Source organism: Gavialis gangeticus, unplaced genomic scaffold, assembly GCF_001723915.1.
Source record: "Gavialis gangeticus isolate Ggan-Ray unplaced genomic scaffold, GavGan_comp1, whole genome shotgun sequence".
Classification (NCBI taxonomy): Eukaryota; Metazoa; Chordata; order Crocodylia; family Gavialidae; genus Gavialis; species Gavialis gangeticus.
In genome coordinates this window covers 69846312-69861583 of record NW_017728993.1, presented here as the reverse complement: position 1 = coordinate 69861583, position 15272 = coordinate 69846312, and the positions used below count along the sequence as shown (strand labels likewise).

General features: G+C 46.1%; 1 protein-coding gene across 1 annotated transcript in view; it reads right to left on the bottom strand.

The window, feature by feature from the left end:
• Positions 1-7850: 7850 nt before the first annotated feature.
• The window catches only part of PACS2 (phosphofurin acidic cluster sorting protein 2), a 114803-nt gene continuing 107381 nt past the window's right edge, over positions 7851-15272 (bottom strand). Inside the window, exons 24-25 of the mRNA XM_019528356.1 lie at positions 12005-12118; positions 7851-8532 (exon numbers count right to left, since the gene is read on the bottom strand). Of these exons, the coding sequence (XP_019383901.1) occupies positions 8414-8532; positions 12005-12118 (233 nt within the window). The 3' untranslated portion in view covers positions 7851-8413. The remainder of the gene's footprint in view (positions 8533-12004; positions 12119-15272) is intronic.

Here is a 15272-nt window from a genome sequence, read left to right as displayed (position 1 = left end):
CCACCCCTGCATTGACTCCTTCAGAAACTTTGAACCCAGTTCCAATTCCTTACTTAAACCTTCCTCTTCTGAAAAATCTCAGATTTCTCAAGTACAGACTAACCAAGATCCAGTAGAACATTCCCTTCTAACCCATTCCTCTTCTGTCAGACAGAGGTTTCCTCCTGTCCTCACTCTAAACCCAGAATATCTGCAAGATCCAGTTTCCTACTCCTATTCCTTATCAGCTTTGCTGTTTGACTATTGCAAATGCCTCTTCCCCATTCTCAAGAAGAAAGTGCAACAGGGCACTATACTCGCACAGTTCTCCCCTCCTCAAGATCTCCTTTCTAGTGTATCTATTTCCCCTCTGCCTCACTACAAAGAGAAAGAGGGGAGAAGCCTACTGGCTTTCATAGCCAGCTCCTTGCCTTCTTCCTCTGTAGCAAAACATGCTACATTAACTCTTACCTGTGCCAGGAACACCAGCTCTTTTGCCTTGCACCCATTTTCCCATCAAGTACTTTCATGTTTTTGCTGCCAAAGATTAGGCAACTACTAAACCTGTGGTTGCAGCTCTTTATAATCCCTCTTTCAATCTCATGTCTTCCACATGGTGTATAAAATACTCCACAGCAGCAAAGCACCTAGCTTACCAACACTTCTGCTTACTGCATCAATTGTGATTCTTTTACCTTCCTCTCTTCCACATGCTGTTGTCTCTCATCCTATGTACAGGTGACAAGTCCAGGGATGCATGTGTTCAACGCCTAAAGCAGTGGTTCTCAACCTTTTTAGGTTTGACACCCCTCTCTAACTTCTCTGAATTGAGTGGTAGCCCATTGCAAAAAAATAATTTATTACAGGGTGTTCCTTGCTTAAAGAGGGGCAGGAAGGTGGAGGAACAGCTGGCAGGGAAGAGCCTGGCTTACCTCCTCACCAGAGCCTGCACTTACCTCACTTACATGGCACTTGGTTGAGAAACACTGGCTTGGAGCCAACCTTGAGTAGCACCCCACTTGCTGCTGTAAAATTTGATTAGGTCATTGATAAGTTTCAGTGTTTAGTGGAACAAACCCTTCCTCTCCATTGCAAGCTACGGTTTCTAGCAAGCAGATCAACAGAAAAACTTGCTTTCCTTAGAGGTCAGTATGTGCTCAGAGGGACTTGATTCTGGGCCAGTTCAGCACCCTGGGAACATGATTTGGGCTCCTTTGCCCCCAAGCAAGGTACTTGGGTGAATCTGGGAGGAAATGTGCTGGGGTTTTGACTTGTGCAGGACAGAGCCTAGATAGGTTCTGGCAGGGAAGGGATTTTGTAAGGGGCTGCATTTGGGCATTTCAGATTGAAGGGCTGACAGTGGTACCTGGAGTGTTGCACCTTCTGGGTGATCTAAAGGAACATTTGTTTTTGGCTGCAGGCTGTATATTCTCAAAGGATAGGATCATACAGGTTTCCTTCTGTGCTTCTCACAGAACTGCAGGACCCCAGCTGTCCAGAAAGAGGTAAAAGGGAATGGAACAGCTCTGTAGCATCCCAAGTGTCAAATGATACTCAAACAGCAGTATATGGGCACGATAAAAAAAAAAGGCACAAATACAGAAAACTCATCTCAAGTGCAGTCTGACCATTTAAGGCAGTGGGGTGGTCACATTCCCACAACTGGCATCAGCAATGGTTTCCTTGGGCCAGCGCTAGGAGTGTTTTAGCTGCAAAACAGGTTGTACAGTTTCCAGTTCCTCTGCTGCGGTGGAAGCCAGTCTGTCTCCTTATTCTGGGGAAGGTTTTCCACCTTCGTGCATCAGAAGACAAACCACTCCACAGCACCAGTTCTGAGTAGCTTGCAACTGGAACTGTTTTGCAGCAGGTGTAAGCAGAAAAGCAGGGCTACAAAACCATGCCATTTCACTTCAGGCCAGGTCACCAGCATTGACATATGGAGCACCCCAGCTAAAAGGAGACTCATGGGACAGGCTTGTGCTTTCATATCCAGTTTTATTAGTGTTGCATTAGTACCGTAAAATAGTTGACAAGGTTGCGCACATTGCAGTTTGTTTCAAAAAAAAGGCTATTTACATTTAATTTGTCTTCATAAAAAAACCTAAAATCCAAACAATACAACAATGAAACAGATGGACAACTTAGAAATCTACAAAGTGGTAACATCCCTTCATATGCCATGGTCTGAGCAATGCTTGCTGTGTGTGACCCCTCACACATTTTGTACCCATACATAGCAAGGTGCTTCTCTAAAGGGCACACTGGAGTAAAGACGCATTGTACATTACGCAGAGACACTACTTTCTGGGAATCTTCCCGTCAAGTCATAAGAAAGAAGCTGACTGGACACAACAGTTTGATGTCAGCATCCTTTCTTTTAAGAAAATTAATGACCTGCTACTAGCCAAACTGTGGCATCTACTTCTCTTGCCTCATGTCCTAAAGCTACTAAGAAAAACCAAGAGAGCTCACCACTCCAAGAGTATTTCCCATACTTTTCCCAGAACCTTGCCAACGAGACCTCTCAAAAGCCTGTGGGAGACACTGCACATGGATTATAGTCACCTCTGTCAGGCTGGGAATCCCAAAGGTAACTTCATGCATCTGAGTCACCATTGTGCTATCTGCTAGATACAGAAATGCACTGAATGAAGGGGCAATGGCTTATATTCATCTCCACTTCTAAGAAAACACCAGGAAAAACAGATGCTTCTGTGGCAAAAGTAGACCTCTCAACTTAGACTTCACATTCCCAAAAGGCAAAGCTCCCAGCTGAAAGTGAAATATCAGAGGGGCTTCATTCTCCTCTCACTATTTCAGAATAGAGGCAAAGAGTATAAGACTCTACACTCACCAGGATGATTTCCCTTAATACTTCAAAGGCGCCAGGTACTATCTTTGAAACCTAGAAGCCAGATGACTTCTACAATGCTTTACTGATAAAAAAAAAAGTAACCATGCAGTCTCATCACAGATAATCTGTAGCTGAACTATTACCACCCAGAACACATTCACAGCAAGAAGATTATTTTGGTGAAAAACACAACAGTGCCGGTCAATTTGGCTTTTAACTGGGTCAGCTGTTGCAAGTGAGCACGGCAGATCTATGCTAACCCACAAAACTTTCTACCCTATCTTTACCCTCTGCCCCTTCCCTCCACAAATGAGGCAACAGGCTTGCTAATTAAAAGCAGCAAAAAGCAGCAGCCAGGTCTAAGAATTTGAAAACTGGTGAGGGAGAGAAGAGAGATTTTGTAATTAAATCCAAGATGTCAACAGGGCAACAACTATAGAGCTGAACAGAAAACATGGTTGGCTTGTTTGCAGATGGACTGAAGGCGAGATACATGGAAGACCAGCAGCTCAGTGAATATTGCCACTTCAGAGATTTCCATAAGAAACATGGTGTCTCTTTAGGGCAAGTCAAATGCACCTCTAGCCAGCATTCAGCATTGGTAAGCATCTGTCCAGGTCTGCCATTAAGGCCTTCCACCTCTCACCAACCCATGGGAAGGATGGAAATTAGATCTGCAGCTCTAGGTCAGCATAAGCAGCAGCCATTTCTTTAGATCCCATCACCAAGGAGGAGTGGAGGCTGCCAGGGGGACATTAGGAGAGGGAAATGGGAGCTCTGCTAAAAAGAAAAAGTGCTGGAGTCAGACCAAAAAGCTGTCTCCTTCTCAGAGTGGAACAAAGCTACATGGAGCAGTCAGAGTAAAAATTTTAGGTCATAGTAGGAATCAGACAGCTGTTGCTCCTACAGTACATTCCTGCACGAAGCCCGTAGAGTGCAGCCATCACCATGCAGGTGATGCAGTAGCTTAGCAGGTGGAGGGTGGGAAGCTGCCTGCTGAGAACTAGGTCATTGCTCCAGCCCCACCCTGAGTCAGGAACTTGCATCTTTGCTGCCAGAAATCCAGGAGCCTAAATAAAAGTGACCTCTAGGTTCTCAGTTCTGATTCGAGACAATGCAACAAAAGGAAAAACAAAAAGTTTCCTTCGTAAATCACACTTTCCAGTGGAGATCTCAAATTCCTCTTTTCAAGACATCATAACAGTCTTTAAGCATTGAGCCATACTAGGTTTCTCACCTCGAGGTGAAGTCTTTCTGCATTCATCAGTGCAGAGGCTTCTAAACAGTCCCCAGATATGCTGACAGGCTTCCCAGCAGGTGCAGTAACTAGGCACAGTCCTATTGGTGAGCTCTACAACACAGGGCCTTGCATTGTCCTAGAGTACAGATACCAGCTGCATCCACTGGTAGTCACAGCAAGCAACTGCAGGCACATAAACAGACTTTTCCCAAATTGCTTCCTGGAATAGGGGAATGGGTTGGAGAGCACCATGTAGGAGACCCGAGACCTGCCTTACCAACACTCTTTCCTGAAAATCAGCCAAGTGATACAGCAGACCTCATTCATGGCAGAGCTTCCTCGCACTCTGCTAAGGACCTGTCATCTCAGTGGTCAGGAATAGAGCACACCATGTAAAGAAGCTCCAAGATGTGCAGAATAATTTCAGTATAAAAACTTAATCAGACAAATATTGCCACCAAAAAACCCCCCAGGGACTCAAACTCCAACCCTTGACTTAGGCAGGGAAGCACAGTTACTAGCCGTAGAGAATGCAGCTTTCCTCAGATCCCAACAGTTTCACCAAGGTGGACAACTGGCACCTGACTAGGCTGCGAGTTCAACAGTTTCCTTGGAAACTGTGCTGGGCAGAGTGTTTTACTGCAAGGTGCTGTGCTCCTGCAGAGCAGCTTCCTGCAAGGAAAAACTTCTGCTGCTCAAAAGCTTTGGGCAGCAAGAGGGTGGAAAGTTTCCTGGTGAATCCTACTGTATACAATTAACAACAACAAAAAACCAGTAACCCACATGAAATGCAACGAGTGAAAGTGCTCACGAATGCACAGTAGACTAGTAGGAAGAGGGCAACATACATTTGATATGCAGGACTTGGAGCGTCCCATGTTAGCTACAGTTTGTCTCACTACAGTAGGCTGAAATATAAAAAAGGAGCAAAAGTGACAAAATCCTTCATTGCACCCGGTAAACAAAATTATTGCAAGTAGCCAGTTCAAGCCCTTCCCACTGCTGCAATGACAATGCAATTCAGGGCAAGGCTGCCTGCCAGCACTGGAGTGAGAAAAAGAAGTGGCTCCTGGGTGGGGTTTGGTCACTCTGCTTACACAGGAATGAGGGGGATATAAGGAAGAACCCATATGACGACTTTCATAAACAGGCCCACTTGATGCAGAAACAGCCTCAGTAAAAAAGAATCAATGTGCTTATGTGCTCTTTCAAAAGCTACTGCTGCCAGGCAGCCCTGAACTAGCCCGGAGGAACAGCGCAAGTCGCCTTGGAAAACACCAACCACTAGATATGACTACATTCAAAACAGAGACCTCCCCCCTCCACCATTATTGAGAATTAGTAAAAGGAAGCAGACCCTCTCTCTTCAGCACTACAGTAAAAAAGTATTAAAAAAATAGGCTGAGGTGACCAGCTGTGTTAAGTGTTATGGTGCAAATCAGTGCACAACTATTTGATTCCTAGCACGAGTGCACTACCGACTTGGTGGAAAGACCCGTCACAGCCAAACACAAATAGATTTCTGGGCATGGCCCTTACTGCACTGAAGAGGAGCCCTTGCCATTAAAATGTATAAGAAAACCAGCTCACTCGGGCTGCTGTGAACAGGGATGTGCCATGTGTTGCATGGGTTGGATGTTCCTCTTTATTGGGAAGAGAAGAGAGGCACTTAGGACTGCAGTAACCCTCCCTCCTCCTCTGGCAGGGGCACTGGTAACTGGGTATGCCTCTCCCACTGGTCCATTCAGGTCCTGCCCAAACCAACGAAGCCCTTCCTGGCTGGACGTTCCTGCCCAGGGGCATGACCTGCATGTAGGCCAGAGCAGATTCTCTTGCCATTTGCTCACCCTAAAGACAACAGTAAGTCAGTAACTGTCCCAACAAGCAGGCTCTGGGGAAAAAAAAAATATTCTTAAAGCCTTGCTGCCTTTTTAACAGTGATGGTGAAGGAAGCAATTTGGCAAGTGCTCCAAGAACCTGTGGCTGGTCAGGCCCAACATCTGTCTTCACAACTAGAACTCCCACACAGTTGCCCTCAAGAAACTCCCTCCAAGGGAAGGAGTTACTGGGGTGTTTGCTTTAGCCCCTACCCAGCTTCATCTGCTTGGATGCCCTGTACGTTCCCAGTCCCAACCCTGAAACCATGTTGCCAGGGTATCCTGAAGGCAGCCACTGGATGAGTGTCTTTTGCCATCAGAGGGAGAAGCCCTGTCACCACAGCTTTCACAGCTACTTGTCACCACCAGCAGTGAAGTGTGTGGCACCCCCAAGGAGAAGAGAACACACCAACTCCAGGGAGACAAAACTGACTTAAGCCTTTACTGAAGCGAGATTTGGGCTTCATTACTCTTGTTCTCTGGAGCATGTTACTGCCCGCTCAGCAAAGCAAACTGCACTAGTCAGGGGACAATTTCTTGGGAAGAGTTGCTGCAGCAGCTGCTCTGGCTCAGGAGCCTCTACTGCTGAAACACCCCTTTAGAGCCAGTAAAAGAAGCCTTGCGAATTGGAGCAACCTTCAGGTGGCTCTAATATCTGCCAGGGATAAGTCCATACTTGGGAGAGTGGCTAAGAGAAAACATAAAGCTTGAAGTCTTCTCATGCTTGAGTTGCAACTCAGCTGCAGCTCAGAAGCAGAGCAGGCTAGTGCACTTCAACAAAGGAGCTGGCTGGCGTTCTATAGAGTATGATGCTCCGCTCCACTAAAGCCTTACATGCTGTTGTGGTAAAATCCCTTCCCACAGCAAAAAGCCCATGGGAAGCAACACTCAGAAAGCAGTGGATGAGGACAATGAAGTCCATATCTAAGTGCTGGGTCATGAGAAGTGCCAAGTGCCTTCTGAGCCTTCAATTTCTGTTACAGCCTTCAGCACCTGGCAGGATGGGTCCTACGCAGGCAAATGTCTTGGGTGGTTAAAGGTGCGCTGTGCTCCACTGGTGTATTGATGCAGTCAAAAAATTAAATCAAGGAGAAGACAAACCCCAAGAGAGATGCAATCCATGCCCAGGACACCTGGAAACTACTGAGAAGCAAGTTGTGTATTCCTGCTGTCAAAAGACCTTGCTCTACAGAATGGCTACCCCTCTCTGAAAAAGCAGCAGCAACTTACACTTCTGGAACAAGGAATTTAGGTCTTGGCAGGTAGCTAGGAGTGTATGAGGGGGACCCCAGCAGGCACTACCTGAGGGACAGTGTGAAAGTGGAACAGTTTCTGTGAGCCTGTGTTATGTGCCATCACATGCATGTGTGCTTTGCTGTATGGATGTCAATGTAGCTGGTATTGAAACTGCAGCTGGTCATGTGTAAGGGCTCAGGCAGCTCAGGAGCTAGTCACTAGACCTATAAGACAGCAACTCATCTTTCCTGTAGTTTGTTTTTTGGCAACTTAATTAACAGTTTTAAAAAGCATTAAAAAAAAATCTGCAGCTACAAAAGAATCCATTTCCCTTCAGAGACTGGACAATGTTTTATTGACAAGTAAATAACCTGTGTGAAAAACTAAATAGCAGCAACCCCACTGAATTGGTGTTCTTCAACTGCAGCATCCAGCTGCAGGGGGCATTGTGACTGGCTTGGTTTGGTTATGGGATAGATCTGGGACAGTGGGATTTCATTGAACTAACTTAGTGTCATACACTTCAGTCTCTGCCCAACCTTAGTTAGGTATAAGAATGAACAAACCTGCCTGTTTCAATAGCTGGACTTCAGCACCACCATGCTGAAGTGCCCTCCCTGTGGACAATTTCTAGTCTCTCCCCTATTCTAGAGTTGGGGGGGGGTTGACAGACCCATACTTCAGTCTTGGCATACAAGCTATCTGGTACCAAACTACTCTTGACTCTTTCAGGGGCAGGACAGAGGAAGTGTTGGAAATTTCTCCACAAATTTGAAGGAGGTCATAGCACCTGCACCCAGCCACCTGTACCCCTTCCTCCAGCAACTCACAAAAACCATTTAACCCAATCCAGAACCCCCAGCCCCAAACACACCAATGAGGTTTCAGGTTAATAAGCAGTGCAGTTATTCAGCTATCTGCTCTTAAGTTCTAAGAGGTTTCAGGCAGGTCGCTCCACTTCTGGAGGTTCCCCTATTAATTTCCATGTTATCAGCACATTTCTACTTTAAGACTGGGATTGTTTTTTGCTTTGCTTTTAAGGGGTTTCCTTCCCTTGTAGTAAACTCAGGAATTAATAGAAAAAAGTAATTCAAAAGTAATCACATCTGTAAGTAATCTGCAGGAGAGAGAGCAGAGTGACTTGAGTCAGAGTTGGCACTCAGATTCCTGGCTCCTGGGCAGGCGTGCAGTCTCCAGACAGGCAGAAAGCCCTTCCGCTGAAAGCGGCTAGAAATTGGATTTGGAGTGTCCAAATACGCAGATGGGAAAGTGCTTGACATGGGAGGACCATTGCGCTGCCAGCTGAAAGAACTTCACATCGTTCCACTCGACACCATCAATCAGGACTGTGGGTGGGAAAGGATAAAAACATGGAAGTAGGTTAAAGAGCACTAAGCAGGAACCATTGCACTAGCAAATCCCTCAAGGCCAGGGCATCCTCCTGCTTCAGTTAGTACCAGGAATGGGAAAGGCAGCAAGGGAGCAGGAGAACTAGAAGAGAGACCTTATCAAATCTCATGCTTCAAGCTGCTCTGCAGCTCAGATGGGTAAGACGCCAGCACTCTGCTGGCTGCCCACCCTTGGCAATAGGATCATCATGGCAACTGACTACATGCATTATGCAAACATTCTCTTCTTGCTATCAAGCATCAAATCCAGGTCCTGGCTAAAACAAACAAGATGGACCCTTGTTCCAGAAGCAGTTACCTGTAGTTTCTATTACAGCAGTAATGGAACCTATTGATTTCACTGTCATTTGATCTCTTGTACTTTACTAACCAATTCCCAAACTTTTTTGAGCAAGGCATTATCAATATAATATTAGCTGCATGTCTTTTCCAGGTCTGGTTTTATCAGTTTGGATTTTTAACTGAGAATTTAAGGATTTTTTTTAAAAAGAAAAGAATACAGCAGACTGTGCAATTGCATTTGTTCTGGGAAGTGACAAATATCCAGTAACATTAGCAGCCTGAACTCCCCTGAGCTAGAATTAAAAGGATGAACTAAAACAGACCTCCTGACTTATCAGTTACACTTGGAATTTACAAGCAACTTGAGCCACATGGGGATGCTTGCAGCTTTTATTCTGCAGTTTCTAGTGGAGTCCCACAAGACTAACACTGTAGCCACTTTATGCTGATGAACTTTAACTTTATGCTACTTTGTAAGATGCTCACAGTCCTTGCTTCTTTCTATTAGGCACTTTGTCAGCTTTGGAGAAGCAGGGCAATCTTTAACTTTGCAAAATTCAGTACTCAAAATCCATGAGTCACTGACACCAGGTTTCATCTCCTTGGTTCTCATCAGATAGCCTGCAGTCCCTGCTTGACCTGCCTAGTTCTCAGAGTTGTGGGGCTGATGATTATTTTGTGTTGGTAGCAGGAGGCAGAGAACATAGGAAGTTTTGCCATCTCTTGCATGAGTCTGACAATAGTAGGGGTTTTGCTGAAAGACTCAGGTCCCAAACTGGCATTGCACAAACATCTTGGGTTTCATTTCAAAAGGTGCCTTGCCCTCTTGGCTGCAGAAGCAGCCATAGGAATGTGATCCCTAAGAGTTCAAAATCCAGAAAGCAAAATTGCAAGGTCTAACATCTAACCTTTAAGAGTATTGCCATTTTGAGTGCCTAACTCATGCTTTTAGAGCACTGGGGGTGGTGATGCTGCTTAGGCCACACTGCCTCCATCTTCCAGGGGAAGCCCTTGGAGCAGGCTCCAATTCGGCAACAGAGCAGACATGCACCTCTGCCCTTCACTGTTACTTCCTACCAATTCTTTGATGAAGAGATACATGACCTAAGGGGAACATGGGCTTAGTCATGCCGGGTTTGGCTGTCCTGTACCTGCTACCACCTTGCAATTTACGCCTACTTGGACAACAGTGATCATCTCTAGACCCTTTGGCCTCACAGACAGTTTCCTGAAGCAACATGTGCATAAGGAAGAGTGAAAACTTAAGAGAAGGGCACACAACTTACCACAGAGTAAGAGGGCAGTGGGGCTTTGCTGCAGATCAGCTGATTTGCAGTAGCCACTAATATACATATTGCTACCCTGCAAGAAGGTAGAAACTGACCTGCAGAGCATTAAATGGAAGAGGGATTAGCTACTGCAGGTTCGCTTTCACTTTTCGCTTTCAAGCACACAGGCACTTGTTAAGAAAGGGCTGACGTAGTGTTGCCCTCTTCCACTATGCAGGAAGCCATGTGCCTATGCCCTATGAGAAGGGAGTGGTGGGAATTAGAAAACATGGCTTTCACAAAAGGAGAGCAAGTAGCCAGCACTGCCGAGGGAGAACAGGGAGATATTGTGGATGCCTGCAGGGAAAGTCTCTTCTCAGGCCATCTGCTGTAGCCAAGCAGATCCAAGGTGTCTGCAGGGCCTCTTCGGCACATGAGCAGGTACAATCAGTAGCAGTCTGGGTGAGAATATAAATCTCAAGGACTCTTCTGTCAACAACAAGCCAGTCACCAGAAGCCTATCCCTCTTCCCTACACACCTTTAAGGCTTTCTTCTGCAGTTGTGACTTGGGTAAGTAGAGAGGGCTCAAACTAGACTTCTGGTCTACCCTGGGAGCCATGAGGGAAGCCTGGTAGACCAGAATCTCCTGAAGGCTTTCACAAGCTGGTCTAAGGGACCCTCATATCTAGCAAGGAGGATGGGTGAAGTTGTGATGGGCTTTGGTTGGCCTGGGCTCAAGGACTGGTACAGCCTCACTGCTGGATGCAGAAGCTGGAACTGCTCATAGAAAAAAAAACTTGCAGATTTGCCAGCACTTGAGCAGAGCCAACGGTAGCATCAGCCTCCAAGCCTCCATTTTCCAGCTACAAAGCTTAAAGCTATGATGCACCTGATGTGCTGGCATCCTGATGCAGGCTGTTCCCAGCCTGGCTTCCATTATGGCTCTGAACAATGATTTTCAACCTTTTCCAAGCTGTAACCCCATGTTGCTAAGAGTTTCAGAACATCCCTCCACCCAGCCATGAAGGAAAAGGGTTGTGTGCATCTGAGCCTGCTGGCAGTCCCTAAATTGAGAACCCAGTTTTAGAGTAACCTCAAGGTTAGTTTAAACCAGGACACAACCTGTAGCACCTGTTCCACAAGTGGCATGGGCAGCTGCTGTGTGGCACTAGCCCTGGGTGCTCAGTAAAGGGAGGCACCAGAATGGAAGGAGGGAGGGGCAGGCAAGGGGCTGGAGCCTCTGGCCACACAGAATAAAGTGGGGTACAAGGAGTCATCACTGAAGTCAGGTTAACCCTTTACTGGCCCCGCAGTCACTACCAAATTCAGGGCTTTGGACCCTCACTCATATAAAACTGCAGTGTTTTCTCTTGCAGCAGCATCCTGCCTGGACTCGGCTCCACACAGTGGAAGACCCAAGCTTCCCTGCCTCTGTTCTAGTGCCCCAGGGCACAAACTGTCAGGTACACTTCTGGGAAGCAGGGGTCAGAGTGGCACTGGGGAAGGGCATGAGGGGGTGCAGGGCAGGGCTTAAATTTGCAGGATACTTGTGGAAACAGCTGGCCACCACCGCTTTAAACCATGCCTAGAGGCTGTTTCAGCATCCAGAAAAATCACTAAGGAAACTACCACATACCGTTTCCACTACAAATGACCCCATGATGGCTCTATGCCACCTGTGGATTTCCTTGCATCTGAAGACTCTTGCTCCAGCCAGATCCAGGTCTACTTTGTGCCACAGACCAGCATAACATCAGATTCGCCAACAGGCAGCGGGACTGGGGGTTGGCTCAATATCAGCAAACCCACCTGTTACCAATAAAACACTCACCCTGAAATGAAAAAATAGTTTGCTTACCTCGCAGCATATTCTGCTGATGTTTTGCTGTGCAAATCAACCTACTAATTCCTTCAATGCATTGACTCTTGGATTCAATCTCCTTGTCTTTTGTTTTCTTGGGCAAAAACATCACTAGAAGAAAAAATTTTAAAAAAATTAATAAATCAAACAAACTTAGTTTTTGCCAGCTAGAAAGTAACACTGGAGCAAATGGTTTTTACAAATCTATTACTGAAGCATAAATTTTCTACAAACTGGTCCTCATCAGTTTGGGCTTTCTAAAAAAACCTAATTCTTACTGCCTCAATGCAGATCACACGACCTCAGTCTTCACCACCATTGCTATGTTAGCTTGCTTTAACCTCAGGCAAAACTGCCCTGCTGGGATACAGACACACATATTCCATTCCAGCCCCTCTCTGGCTCAAATACAGCATACTCTGCATGGCCTTGGGACTAAAGAAAAAGCCCTTATCAGGAATTAATACGCAACAATGCTTATTAACTACAAGTACAGCCCGGGCTAAGCCTCTTACCTTGTTTCTCAGAGGATCTTAGGCCTCTAGTAGCAGTCTTGAAATTGATAGGACCCAGTGAGATCAAGGCTGCTTCGGAAAGCCTTCATATAGAGGACTCAGAGCCCATTTCATCAGTTATACAGTTAAAACAACCTACAGTTCTGTTGCAAAAGTAAAAAGAGTAGGGCTAAAAGGGAACTGGCTCTGGGGTTGACCCAAAGAGTACTGGTTGATGGGAGCAAATCAACATGTCACGAGGTGACCAGCGATGTCTCTCAGGGCTCAGTACTCAGGCCAGTACTCTTCAACATTTTCATTAATGATCTGGATTTGGGCATCAGATGCAGACTGCCAAAGTTTGCGGATGACACTGAACTACGGGGGAAGGCGGTTGCACTGGAGAACAGGTTGGGGATACAGGCTGACCTGGACAGGCTTGCAAGGTAGGTGGACCAAAACCTGATGGCATTTCACGCAGAGAAGTGCAGGGTACTCCACCTCGGGAGGAAAAGCCAGCATCATACGTATAGGCTTGGCAGTGTTACACTTGCTAGTACTATGACTGAAAGAGACTTGGGGGTCTCGATTGACCACAAGATGAACATACACCATCCAAGCAATGCTGTGGCCAGCAAAGCAAACCAGACTCTGGTATGGATCCACTGATCCATCTCAAGCAAAACCAGGGATGTTATCCTCCTGCTCTACTCGGCCTTAGTGAGGCTGCAGCTGGAGTACTGCATCCAGTTTTGGGGACCCCCACTTCAGGAGGGATGAGGATAAGCTTGAGAGTCCAGAGGAGAGCCACCTGCATGATCAAAGACCAACAGAGTAAGCCTTGAGGAGAGGCTCAGGGACATGGGACTTCAGCCTGAAGAGAAGGCTCAAGGGACACTTGGTGGCAGCCTATAAGTACATAAGGGGGGGGTGCACCAGGAGCTGGGAGAACACTTATTTACCAGGGCTCCCCATGGGATAACAAGGTCTAACAGCCCCAAATTTCTGGAAGGCCAATTTAGACTGGACATGAGGAAAAACTTCTTTATGGTCTAAGCATCCAGGGTCTGGAACAGACTCCCCCCAGAGGTGCTGCAAGCACCTACTCTGGACTCATTCAAATGGCATTTGGATGCTTATCTTGCAGGTGTCACTTGACCCCAGCAGACTTCCTGCCTATGGCAGGGGGGCTGGACTTGATCTTGGGAGGTCCCTTCCAGCCCCTAATGTCTATGAATCTATGAGTGATGCTCAACTAGGGTGCCATGGCACCCAGGGGTGCCTTGAGACCCCTTCATGGCACCCCTGGGTGCGCAATGTTAGGTGCAACTTGCAAGATAAACCCAGAGATTTCAAATAGGAATCTATAGTGTTAAAAGCATTCTGCCTTGTGGTAGAAAGATCCAAGTTCTTTGCCAACAAAAGAATTACTTGTTTCTAGTCAAAAAGGATGAAAACTAGGAGTTGGCATTTTCCAAGGGATGCCTTGAGTTTAACAAAGGCAAAGACCACCTGAATAAAGTCATTCTATGCACGGAAGCCAGTGTTTGTTATAATGCAAGCAACAGGGGAAAACGAGACCAGCTTATAGTTAAATGAATTATGCATTTATCTGATCTTCATCCAAGCGGAGTTCACTGTATTCTAAAACTTACCATACCACCTAGGGGAGATTCTTGCTTACTGCAAGTCGTTTTCTAGAGCACCCTTCCCCTGAGATTGTAGCCTCACTTTCATTCACATCGTAAATCTAAGGGTGTACATAGCCACAAAAACACAAGGCCAACAGTTCAAAGAACATCAGCTCCATGTGCAGAGCTCAGAGGGACAGGTGAATGCTCCTGAAAACAGGAAAAGGGGCAGGGAGGGGAAACAAAAGAGCTCTTAAAAAAAAAGAAGTCCAGAGCTTTCAGGATCAATTTGAGTTTGAGCTACATTGCACTAGGCAGTTCTAGGAAACCTGAACATGACTAAGTCCAGTCTGGGAAAATTTCATACTTGAACTATTAGATACAGCCTGGCTTCCCATTTCCCAGAATAAAACATACCACATCACTCAATACCACAAACTAGAAGAGACAGACAGTGTTCACTGCTGATGTGGAGTTGGCACCTCCAACAGACTCACCAGCAGCAGCTTTACAATCTTATCACACACAATCCTCAGCTTGGGGGTATTGCTGGGTCATACATCCTCAGGTACCCGAGTACTGTCAGTAAGTGCTGGGTGCCACTTTCTGGCTGCCATTTGCAAACAGACACTCTGGATGCAATAATTAATCAGGTATGACAATTGAGGTTACAAGGGGACAGGACAACACTGAGTCAAATGCATCGGCTGAAAAACCGCCTCTGTGAATCTCTACTGCTGCAAACTGAAATAATAATAAACTGGGCAGCTCAGTCCCATGCTTCCTGCCTCAAGTCCCTTCTAGTCCTACTTCTCTATGATATATCCCTTAAGACTTTATGCCTCAAGCCAAATTCCAAAATAGGTCCAAACTCCAAAGCTTTCCACATACATTTTTAGTGCCTGCTTTTGAAAGCCTTGGGCAGCAAGCTAAAGAACTGGTCCAGCCTCACAAAAAACCTTATGCTGCCCATGTGCAAACTGCTCTCTGTAAGGTTTAAGTTGTAGAAGAGTCTGCTTATGGAATCCTGTAGGAAACAGCATGTCAGCAGACAGGGCTAGATGTTTTTATGGAATCTAAAACAGTTATTTAAAAAGAAATAGGAGGAATACACGTCCTCGCTAATTAATAAAGAGTCAG